The sequence below is a fragment of the Ailuropoda melanoleuca genome, chromosome 10 (assembly GCF_002007445.2).
Source record: "Ailuropoda melanoleuca isolate Jingjing chromosome 10, ASM200744v2, whole genome shotgun sequence".
In the NCBI taxonomy this organism is placed as follows: Eukaryota; Metazoa; Chordata; class Mammalia; order Carnivora; family Ursidae; genus Ailuropoda; species Ailuropoda melanoleuca.
The window spans coordinates 34757198-34769332 of record NC_048227.1 but is presented as its reverse complement, the minus strand read 5'-3'; the positions used below and the strand labels follow the sequence as shown (position 1 = coordinate 34769332).

Below are 12135 nucleotides of genomic sequence, written 5' to 3'. Positions count from 1 at the left end.
GCTGCTGCTCTCTGCTGCTCCTGCTTTTTCCCTATAAATATTTTTCTTGCCCCCCACCCCTTTTTCGCAACCTTTTATTTCAGCCTGGCAGTGGTTTTTAAAAACACATCGGATATTTAGCATTCTGTGACACTGTTTTGCTAACCTGTATTAAATCTCAAGCTTTGGTCCCAGCAAGAAGGAGCTCCATATGCCAAGAGGAGGGAGGAGAAGTAACAGGGTGGCCTTGTGACTGAGGTTCCTGGAGACAGTTGCGCTGGGAGCAGGGGCAGTCTCTCATGAATTTCCGTTTTGAGGTATACTGCAGCCCTTGTAACCAATTTCCTCCTTGCTTGCAGCTTCACAGCCCTCAATGCCAGTAAGGAGAAGAAGAAAAAGAAATATTCTGGGGCTTTGAGCGTTAAAGAGATGCTAAAGAAATTTCAGAAGGAGAAAGAGGCTCAGAGAAAGAGGGACGAAGACCATAAGCCGGTAGCGGTCTCATCGGCGGAAGCTCAGGGCCTGCGGGAATTGGAGGGCACCTCTGACCCCTTGCTCTCACTCTTTGGTTCCACTTCTGACAACGACTTGCTCCAGGCAGCCACTGCCATGGACTCGCTGACTGATTTGGACTTGGAGCAGCTGCTCAGTGAGTCTCCAGAAGGAAGCCCTTTCCGTGATATGGATGATGAGAGCGATTCCCTTGGGGTGGGACTGGACCAGGAATTCAGGCAGCCCTCTTCCCTCCCTGAAGGCCTGCCTGCACCCCTGGAGAAGCGCGTTAAGGAGCTGGCTCAGGTATGGTGACACAGAGTGGCCGGGCTTTCCTGGAAGCGGTTTGGGCAGATTGACACTGGTTCTGCACCACATGAAGCTCACTGCCCAGAGCAACCCTTAGTGTATTGGCAGTTTCGATGTAACCTTTTCCAAGCTCTCTTCTCCTCCCAAGTGAGGAAACCATGTAAGCTCTGCCCATCAGGCATCACTTTTAGGCCTTTTGTGGTTCTTTCACTCCTGGAAAATCTACTTTCTTCTGGGGGGATTTTCTGTCTTTCCATTTCCTGCCTATCAGTTCCTTCCCCACAAATATCTTTCTTTTGGTGCAATAGACTGACACTAATGTTGGCAGCAGGCAGCTGAGGCACAGATCCGTCATTTTAGTAATCTTTTGAAAGTTTTCAAAATTCACAAAAGTTTGCAGATGAATGTTACATGTAGACAATGTACTTAATTGCCACTGGGCTTCAGTTGCTCCTTGGACTTGCCCATCATCAGCTTTAGGTAGTGATTATAGGTATGCCTAAGGTGTGATAAATGAAAAGGAGCTGAACCTTAATATTGTCCATGAACCATTAAAAACAGCTACAGTCTTTGGGCTATAGCAGCCGTTGGCAATTGGGAATTGATTTCTAGAGTGCTAAGAATTGTCAATTCAGTAGTGTATTACCGTGAACCAAGCATGGGTCGCTAGTTATGATGACAGCTAAAAAACGTTTTACCTTGGGCATCATGACTTACAGTGCAACTCCCTTGGCATTTATACTTTGTAGCTAAAGTATTAAGCCATTGATTCTCACAGGATTTCAGAATCACTGTTACACGTAATCTGTCTTGTGTTTTAGGGCAGGGTAAAATGTTAACCACTGCTACAAATGGTTTTCTTGTTTCCAAAAAATATTTAAGCACAACATACAAAGTAAAGCAAATGTCTTGGTTGGATTTCTAGTTCTTCCTCCTTAGCCTGTGTGCAGTATTCTGTTTGAATATTATGATTTAAATGAATTGTGCCATGTCAGGGATTCAGAGTATATCTTAATAGGACATTAAGGTGGAAGTAGTTGAATCTGAACTTGGCATGTTTGAGCATACTGTTCTGTGTTTGCTCTCAGAATTTATGTTTTAAAAAATTACTCTTTGTTCTTCTCAATCCTCCAGTTTGTAATCAAATTGTTTTGTAGCTTCTGAAAGTCTCGTTAAGTAAGTTGAGTGAGGTATATGTGGCAGTAGCCAGTCGTTTAGAGAAAAGTCAAAATCATTCTTGGATGTGTCCCTACACCCACCATAGGTAGTGTTCTACTCTGATAACTTAGACTCATTATTTCAATTTCTTGGGAAAGATGGACCAATTCAATGGAAGCAAAGTGGCTTAACATGAAACAGCGTTGGGTTGTGATTCAAGAAAGCCTCACTTTCTGGAGTCCACTGGATGGACCCTGAGCAAGCTATTCTTCCTCAGTGATTGCCAAGTTATCTCTTGGGACAATGGAGACAGGGTTCTGGATCCCATAGATAAGGTAGGCTGGGTTTTGACGGGGAGGTGGTGACCAGGACATATTAACATACTGAAATGAAAATACAGTGTTCGTATGTGAAATTGATACTTTAGTCATCACCTGACCCTTCTGCTATAACAGTGTTAAGAAACTTTGGGAAATGGGGTAGAAAGTGGGGATTACCCGTCATTCTGCCAGTCTGAAAACTATTTTCAATTTGCTTATTCCTTTCTACCTTCTGTGTATGTTTTTTTGCAGTTGTAATTATAGTTGTGAATAATTGTTTCCTGTTTTTTCACTTAATAAATATTATTATAAAGCCCTCATCACTTTTGATGGTTGCATGGAAAAGAAGGCTTATTTTTAGAAAGTTACTTAATGCCATCCCAAAGGATCCCCAGGTGCTCCATTCCCATCACAGCCTGTGCTTGGGTCCTTGGAGCCTTCCGCATCTGTGCACAAGTGCTTTAAGCCCAGACCTCACTGAGAATCTGCTGGGAAAGCTATTCTTCCCAGGAGAAAAATGCCTATGTACACAGAAATTGCATACAATTCTGAAAGCCACCCGTGGATATTTGGATCCTTAATAAGGAGCCCTGTCCTCAATCTTGAACTGGACATTATGTTTTTAAAATTTAAATTAAACTTGATGTATGTAACTGTAATGTTAGTAGTGTTATGTGTTTCTCACTTTACTTTTCACTTCCCTTATCTTTTTTCCTCTTCTTTATTTTTACAAGATTGTTTACATTTAAAATTTTGGCCCTAGATGATAAATCTATTAGTTTCTACCGTTATCTAAAAAACTGCGCAAATCTTAGGGCTTCAAAGAGCAATTTATTTCTCCTGACTCTAGGTGGCTGGGCAGTTCCTTTTCTGGTCCTCCTTGGCTCACTCTTGTGGCTATGTTCAGCTGGCAAGTTGGCCGGGTGCTCGGATGGCTGGGATGGTGGAGATGGCCAGGACATCTGGCCTCTCCCTCCTCTGGTCTTTCCTCCTGGGTTTCTTCAGGGTATGGCAGTTTCAGGGCAACATTTCAAGAGAATGAAGGTGGAATCTACAAGGCCCATAAGATCTAGCCATAGAAATTCTGTGTTCACATCACTTCTCCCACTCCATTGGTAAAGCAAGTCACAAGAGCAAACCGTGTTGGAGGGTTGGGAAATTAGGCCACCTCCCTGTGGCAGAATGCATGTACTGGGAGGGAAGGGATCTGAGGTCCTGTTTGCCATCTACCACAGTCCCATAAACAGATTCTAATCTGGTATGTATCCATCCCTTAGGGATTAATCTTTGCTGTGGGAAGCAAAAATTAGATTTACCTTCTAACTAGATGTGATGCTTAAAACTTTGAAAAAAATCTGTTTGAAAACTTACGTATGTTAAAGAGGTGCCCCAAGAAGGCCGCCCTGGTAGGTGCCCAAGCAATGGTCACTGTTTTCTTCTTATGTTAGCCTGTTTTTCATTTCCTGTTCCCTTGTACTGTACATTTTTATGGCCCCAAGGAATCCAGTGATTTGATTTGATTTGATGGCGTTACCCTGTCTGCACTTAATATGCCTTGTTTGTGCCTTTTGTCTTGGTTGTTGAAAAGTTCAGGTGTGTCGCTCCCCCCTCAGGTTACTTGTCTTGATGTAGTTTGGCAACTACTTAGCCTGGTCCATACAGATGACCCAGGTCTGTTGACTCAAGCGTAAATGGGAACAGTACTGAGGAAAGAAAAGAAACAGAAACCCCATGTCACCCAGCCCTCTAATCTACCTGCTCACACCTTTACCCTCCTATAGACTTAGAACTCCTACATCACACATCCAGGGAGACCTGGATCCAAGGAAAAGGTAGAAAGAAAGAAAAAAAAACAACAACAAACTAATCTGTTTGATCTTTTCTAAAAAGAAAATCATACCAGCAAAAACAGGTACAGTATATAAGTTTCTGATTTAGGTGCTAAGAGGCTGCAAGTGGCTTTTCTTATAAATAAAACAGCTCATTAAAGGGCTATTGACACTGTTATAAATCAGCATGATTGGGCTGTTTGGTTTAACTTCATTTCCTAATTAATCTAGGATTGATGAATTTATACAACCCCTTAGGCAAGGGTATCTCTTCTTAGGATTGAGGAGCCTCACTTATTTCTGGAAGACTGTCAGATATAAATCCGATTGTTCTTTTAATTAGATTTATCTAAAAATACAGCACCTGAGGGGCACCTGGGTGGCTAGTTGGTTGAGTGTCTGACTCTTGGTTTTGGCTGAGGTCATGATCTCAGGGTTGTGAGATTGAGTCTCGCATCGGCCTCCACACTCAGCTGGGAGTCTGCTTCTCTCCCTTTGCCCCCTCTCCCTGCTCACATGCTCTCTGTCTCTTTCTTTCTCTAAGTATTTAAAAAAAATAAAAATATAGAACTTGACTAATTATCTCAGTATAAAACCAGACCCTCAGAGATAATTGTCTACACAATTCAGAAGGCATCAGAAAAAAATCTTCTTAAAAGATTAAAGCCTCTGACACATGGGAGGAACTGGTTGATATCTAAATAAATGTGAATGAAAACCTAAGCTTGATAGGTCTGACAAACAGAGGGGCATTTGAAATACATGTTAAACTATTTAGATTGAATTAATATGGAAGTGCTTCGGGGTCTTGTAAGTAGCAGTGTGTAAGCTTAAGCAAAAGAATGACTCAGTTTTATTCTCTCTCAAACTAAAATCATACTATCAGTATATTAGAAGTGCCAAGAATTCTGAATCCTTCTGAAAATGTAAAAAATTGGCAGGTGAATGGATTAAAAGTCATGCCCTTTATTTCATTTCCATCCATCCATTTCACCCCCTTTCATCCTGGGCCTTTGCACTTCCTCCAGGGTCTGCAGAAACTTGAATTTTGTGTATCCTCTGCAAGTTCTGTTAGTTCCAAACTTTCTTCCTCTGGTTGCATTCTTTCAGTAATACTTGTTTTTCCCTCATGCATTCACTCAGGCAACATTTACTAAGCTCTGTTATGTGACAGGCAGCTGTGGGAAATATATTGACAAATAAGATTCAGTTCTTGTTCTCCATGAGCTTGTTCTGTAAATGGACCAGTAGACATATAAACACCTGACTGTAGGACAGAGCAGAATGCAGTAAGATCTGTGATGTTTGGGTGGTCAGGTGAACAGCCAGCTTTGAGAGGTAAGACAGAAGCTCCTTGAGGTACATAGGAATCAGACTGGAGGCAACAAGCTTGGCCAGGCTCAGTTGTGAGATGGCCTTGTAGGAAGCTAGGGCATAGAGCTGAGGATGGACAAAGAATTGTTGAGTTGTTGGATGGTGGGGACCTCCTGGAGTTTGGTGGGGGATGGGAGCTGGAGTGGCTGGCTGGGGCCAGATTCTGGAGAATCATAAATCCCACATAAAGGAGTTTGGATTTGATTCTGGGCTTGGAGAGAGCTACCTTACCTAAGGGTTTTAAAGAAAGGAATGGAAGGATTTCAGGAGGATGGAGTTATTAGAAGTGGGGAACACAGAAGGAGGAACAGAAGCTAGTGGGTTTGGTTTTGGGTAAGTTGAGTGTCCATACCAGAGGATCATCCATTCACAGAAGTAATTGGAAATTCTAACCCAGAGCTTAGAAAAAAGGGTATAGGGCTAGAGATTTAGATATGAGAGATCTACATGGGTTATGTGTTGTTTCAAAGCTGTGAAGAAGGTATTAGGAGAACGTAGTTCTAGATAGAACTTTGGGCTCCATCTCTGTTTAAGGAGTTAATGGAGAAGACAGGGAGGGAGCAGTGGTAGGAAGAGGACCCGAGGATATAGTGAGGGATGACAAGTGGGGTGATGGGAAGGTGGAGGGTAGTTCTTAATGCCTGCAGTCTCAGAGGGGTTGATCAGGGTTGATCATTTTAGACAGTCATCTTATTTCCATTGTTTGCAGTCATTATTCTGTATCAAACCTGATTTTAGATACTTTATTTTTGCCTAAAGCCTTTGGACCAGCAACTCTTGAATTTAGATTGGTGGTTCTCAATCCCCTCTGCACATTAGAGTTACCAGGGTTCCTTTTAAAGAAACAGATTCCTGGCCCTCATCCCCAGAGATTCTGATATGATTAGTCTAATGTGAGTAAAGTGCCAGGTAATTCCAGTATGCAGCTGAATATGAGAACCAGTCAGACTTTTGCCGTGATTGCTTTCCTCACATCTGTACCCAGTTCCCTGGCTTCCTGCCCTGGCAGCCTGCTGTGGCTGCCATCCAGGGTGCTGTGTTCTCATGGGAAGGAAAAGACTGTATAATAGCCTGCTTTGCTACTTGTGTCAGTAGGTAGGAGGGTGTGTTAGTAGTTCAAATGGTCTGGGTAATAGAGTTTTGATACACTCAAGGTAGATAGTGAATTTCCCAAAAATTATAGTATCCTTAAATGCTAAAGCAGCACTTTATTATTATTTAGGGGTGAGGGGGATAAAGGCCTTTGGATTTTGCAGTTTTATTGAAGTTCTTAATTGTTTTTGTACTGTAGACATATGGAAATACCAGCTCACAGTTGAGGTGAGTTAACTAGCTCATTCAATCAAATGCGTCTTGATTGCTTTGACTCTGTATGATTGTCTTTTATGACTGTCATTTCAAGTCCTGGGAAGAATGGACGGTCCATAGATGCTTTAATAGCATTTGTAAAAAGCTGGATATACCAATTGTGGAGTGTATAGTGATCATAGGTGAACTTAATCTGGGATTAGGGCTGAGTAAGGAAGGGCACAGTGAAGATTTTATCGAATTGACAGGCGTTCTGTAGGGACTGACTGGTCTTGTGCCTGTGGGTGTGTGTGGTCGTGTGGGGAAAGCGCACTAACGGATGTTACTGTCTGCTGTGAACCAGGCTGCCAGAGCTGCTGAAGGAGAGAGCAGACAGAAGTTCTTCACCCAAGATGTTAATGGCACCCTCTTAGAGTGAGTATCTCTTGTTTCCGTGCATCTGCTGTTACCGTGCCTGGCTTGAGCAGGCTAGGGGAAGTGAGCATTGACTGAACTGCATTAATGATGACCACTTAGGAGAGAAAAGTGGGTTTTTTTAGAGGGGGTTGGTACACCAAATATTTGTCTCCAAGAAATGATAGACCTTGCTAACCTTAGGCAGCAGGTATCATTAGAACACCGTGTATAATAATCATGGCCAGTTGGAAGAGGATTTCTTTGCCAGCATGAGATGGGAGAGAGAAAAAGTGTTGCTTGCCTGTCTTTGAGAATCTGGAAAAGTAAGGGATAACTTGGTGCAGTCGCAGGAGCCTGCTTTCCTGGGATCATTCTCTTCTTGCTCTCACTTCTACCAAGGCCAGGGTATATAAATATCATCCCGTGGCACTTTTCCCAGACACCTGAAGCTCTGAGATGTTGCACTGTATGAATTAGATTAAAAAGTTAAAAAAAAAAAAAAAAAAAAAAAAAAAAAAAAAAAACCACATATAAATCCAAACCAGGTTCTTGGTATCCGGCCTTTCAGCTTTGCCAGCTTTTCTCTCTGTTCATTATTTAGCAGAGGAAGCTTGCTGCTCAACAACTGAGGATTTTGCACATGTAAGAACAGTTGTCAAGGCTTGGGAATATTCTGTCAAATGACCAGGATGGGGATTGGCCTCCTGGGTCAGGAAGCGGACTATAGGGAGCACCTGAGGGTCAGCACACATGAGGGATTTGTGTCCACAATAGCCTGCTGGAGCATGCTACATACAGAGAGCTCAAGGGATTGAAGACGGCTATTTTTCTGCTCATTTAGATGGGGATGCTGGAGGGGTGAGGATTTCCCTGGCCTCCTTATTAGGGATAGAGCTGGGGAAAAAAGGAAACGCTGTTGGAAAGTATTTCTTGTCTACAGCAAGTAATTCAAGCACTTTCATTTTGAAAGCTCTTATGTTCTTTTTGTTTGTGAAATTGAGTACTTTAGAGCTTTTTCTCTCGGATTCTGATTTACTGACTACCTTTGAGTTGGTCTTGTCTTTGAGGGTTTTGACCCTCTGTACCTAGCCAAGTTCATCAGGTGTGGAAGTTTTGATTTGGTGGCTGCTGGGAATCTGTTGCACTGGTCAGTCCGTTACATTGCGTGACTGACAGCCTAAGGTTTGATCTGTTGTTGCCTCTTAGTTTTCCTCTCTGCAGTAGGGTGACCTCATGATGAGAGGCGCTCCAGTGAGCTGCGGACTCTTGATGACTCTGTTCTGTTCTTCAGCATAGAGGTGCAAACTCGGGAGCTGAGTAGCCAAATCCGTTCTGGGGTGTATGCCTATCTTGCTTCATTCCTGCCCTGCAGCAAGGACACCCTGGTCAAACGTGCTCGGAAACTTCACCTCTGTGAACAGGTGGGTGACTGTGGAGTGGAGTCCCTTGGCTTCGGGGCCCAGCGGAGAGGGTGACTGAGTCTTCACAGATGCCACATCTGCTGTTGTCTTGCCTTCGTGCGATTATTCCAGTAGTGAATCCTCAGTATAAACCAATCATATGATATGTCCTGCTCTCTGCAGGGGGGGCGTCTGAAGGAGCCTCTCCAGAAGCTTAAGGAAGCCATTGGAAGGGCAATGCCAGAGCAGATGGCCAAGTACCAGGATGAATGCCAGGCCCACACACAAGCCAAGGTCGCTAAGTAAGTGTGTCCCATGGCTCTCACGTGACATCATCCCCTCCCTCCTTCCTTCCTTCCTTCCTTCCCTTTCTTTCTTTCTTTCTTTCTTTCTTTCTCTTTTCTTTTCTTTTCTTTTCTTTTCTTTTCTTTTCTTTTCTTTTTTCTTTTCTTTTCTCTTTTCTTTTCTTTTCTTTTTTTCTTTTCATTTCTTTTCTTTTTTCTTTTTTTTCTTCTTTCCCCATTATTATATTTGTGAATGAGACTCTTGGCTCTTCTGCAGCATTTTCACCTTCTCTTAGAAGCCTGGGGCGGGGTGTGGGCAGGGGGGAGGTGGTGGATGTGGGAGGAAGTAGTTCTTTCATGGCGGTGACCTTAGGGTCCCATTGGTCCTATTCACACTATAGGATGCTGGAAGAGGAGAAGGACAAGGAGCAGAGGGAGCGGATGTGCTCTGATGAGGAAGAAGATGAGGAAAAGGGGGGCAGGAGGATAATGGGACCCCGGAAGAAGTTCCAGTGGAATGATGAAATCAGGTGTGCCCAAACTGGGACCTTGCCTCATTGGAGGGTTTGTGGGGCCAGTGTCTGAGCATGTTCCTGTGTTTCTAATGAAGGTTAGAATCATTTACTTTAATCAGGGCTGCTGAAAGCACATGATTGAAACCTTGAAAGAAGCGTTTGGGGTAGTTTGAAGTTTTTGACTTCTTTCTACCCCTCAGGGAGCTGCTCTGCCACGTGGTGAAGATAAAACTGGAGAGCTATGATCTGGAGAGGAACAACAAGACCCAGTCTTGGGAGGACTATGTGAAGGCCTTTCTGGACGCTGAGGTCAAACCTCTGTGGCCCAAAGGCTGGATGCAGGCCAGGTGAGGGCCGTGAGCAGCCAGTATGGTCAGTGTGGTGATGAGGTGGAGCGCTGTGGCGGTAAAGAAATATTTGAGTGCTTCTGTTGTGCCTGGTCAAGAGGGTCCCTTCCCTTAGGGAGTCACCGTCTAGCTGACTCAACCCCCATCTCACTGGAGTAGTTGGGGGGGGAGTGTACAGGTTGCTATGAATGGCTCTTATTCTTCCCTTGAAGAGGGAAGTTATCTGTGGGGTTTTGTCTTTGTCGTTCTCTGTCCCGCTTCAGCTCCGAGTTAGGGCGTGCTCTTCTCACCTCAGTCTGCCCTTCCCTGTTTTGAGATAATGGCTCCTTGTAGAAGTTGAGAGGTAGGTTCATCTTGGAAACATCTTCCTGTTCTAGACAGAAGTCTCATTTGCAAGTAGCAGGGCTGACTACTTATTGGAGTTAAGTGCTGAACTTCTGTGTTATGTAGCTTCTCAGGTGAATGGATACAGCTGCCATCCACAGGCTGGAGAGTTGGCTGGAGCTAGTGCTCTTCCCCCCGCCCCCACTGTGGGAAAATACACTTTACTTAAAATTTACCATCTTTTTTTTTTTTTTAATTTTATTTATTTATTCAACAGAGATAGAGACAGCCAGCGAGAGAGGGAACACAAGCAGGGGGAGTGGGAGAGGAAGAAGCAGGCTCATAGCAGAAGAGCCTGATGTGGGGCTCGATCCCATAACGCCGGGATCACGCCCTGAGCCAAAGGCAGACGCTTAACCGCTGTGCCACCCAGGCGCCCCTAAAATTTACCATCTTAACCATTTTTAGGTGCACAGTTCAGTGGTTTTAAATACATTTACATTGTTGTGCCACCACCACCATCCATTTCCATAACTCTTTTCATCTTATGAAACTGAAACTCTGCACCCATTAAACAGTAACTTCATATTCCACCCCCACCCCCCAGATTCTGTGACCACTGTTCTACTTTCTATGATTTTGACTTCTCCGAGTACCTTCTAGAAATGGAATCATACAGAATTTGTCTTTGTGTAACTGGCTTATTTCGCTTAGTATAATATCCTCAAGGATTTGTCTGTATTACGCATTACAGAATTGCTTCCTTTTTAAGGCAGAATAATACTCTGTTGGGTGTATACACCACATTTTGCTTATCCATGCATCCATTGATACTTAGGTTGCTTCCATTTTTTTTAGCTATTGTGAATAATGCTCTTAATGAACTTGGGTGTACAAATACCTCTTTGACACCCTGCTTTTAGTTCTTTTGTGTGTTTACCTAGAAGTGGAATTGCTGGATCATGTGATAATTGTATGTTTAATTTTTTGAGGGACCATCAGTGTTTTCCATAGTGGCTCTGTCATTTCGCGTTTCCACCAGCAGTGCACAGGGTTCCAGTTTGTCTACATCCTCACCAGTACTCGATGTTTTCTGGGTTTTTGAAGGTAGCCACTGTAATGGACTTGAGGTGGTATCTCCCTATAGATTTGATTTGAATTTTCCTAGTGATCAGTGATGTTGAGCATATATTCATGTACTAATGGGCCATTTATATATCTTTTTGAGATGTCTATTCAAGTCCTTTGCCCATTTTTAAATTGAGTTATTTGTTTCATTGTTGAGTTTCAGGAGTTCTTTCTGTATTCTGGACATTAATCCTTGACACCCTTGAGTGATTTGATTTCCAGATATTTTCTCCCATTTTGTGAGTTGTCTTTTTACTCTGTGAATAATATCTTTTGGTGCACAAAATTTTTAAATTTAATAAAGTCCAATTTGTCTACTTTTTGTTGCCTGTACCTTTGGTGTCATATCTAAGATATAAATGTCAGATCCAGTGTCATGAAGCTGAGTTAATTTTTGTTCATGGCGTTAAGGGTCCAATTTCATTTTTTTGCATGGGGTTTCTGGTTTTCCCAGCACTATCTGTTGAAAAGACTGTCCTTCCCTTCATTGGTCTTTGCACCTTTATCAAAAATCATTTGACCACATATGTGAGGGCTTTATTACTGGGCTCTCTTGTCTTCTTCCGTTGGTCTTGGTGTCTGCCTTTATGCCAATAACACACTATTTGGATTACTGTGGCTTTGTAGTAAGTTTTGAAATCAGGAAGTGTGGTTCTCCAGCTTTATTCTGTCTCAAGATTATTTTGGCTTTTCAGGGTCCCTTGAAAATCCACATGCGATGGGTTTTTCTATTTCTGCAGAAAACACATTAAGATTTTGCTAAGGATTGCATTGAATCTGTAGATTCCTTTGGGTAGTACTCAGATTACAATTAAATAATATTAAGTTGTCCAGTCCACGATGGGATGTGTTTCCACTTATTTATGTCTTTAACTTCTTTCAGTACTGTTTTGTCATTTTTACCGTACAAGTCTCTTACATCCTTGGTGGGGTTAATGCCTAAGTTTTTTTTTTTTCTTTTGATGCTGTTGT

General features: G+C 42.9%; 1 protein-coding gene across 4 annotated transcripts in view; it reads left to right on the top strand.

Moving 5' to 3' along the window:
* Window positions 1-12135, top strand: part of UBN1 (ubinuclein 1) — a 36983-nt gene that overhangs the window by 9522 nt on the left and 15326 nt on the right. For all 4 annotated transcript variants that reach the window (XM_034670416.1, XM_002924584.4, XM_034670415.1 and 1 more), the window contains exons 7-12: window positions 339-777; window positions 7113-7183; window positions 8457-8586; window positions 8749-8867; window positions 9251-9379; window positions 9565-9711. In XM_034670416.1, the coding sequence (XP_034526307.1) occupies window positions 339-777; window positions 7113-7183; window positions 8457-8586; window positions 8749-8867; window positions 9251-9379; window positions 9565-9711 (1035 nt within the window). The remainder of the gene's footprint in view (window positions 1-338; window positions 778-7112; window positions 7184-8456; window positions 8587-8748; window positions 8868-9250; window positions 9380-9564; window positions 9712-12135) is intronic.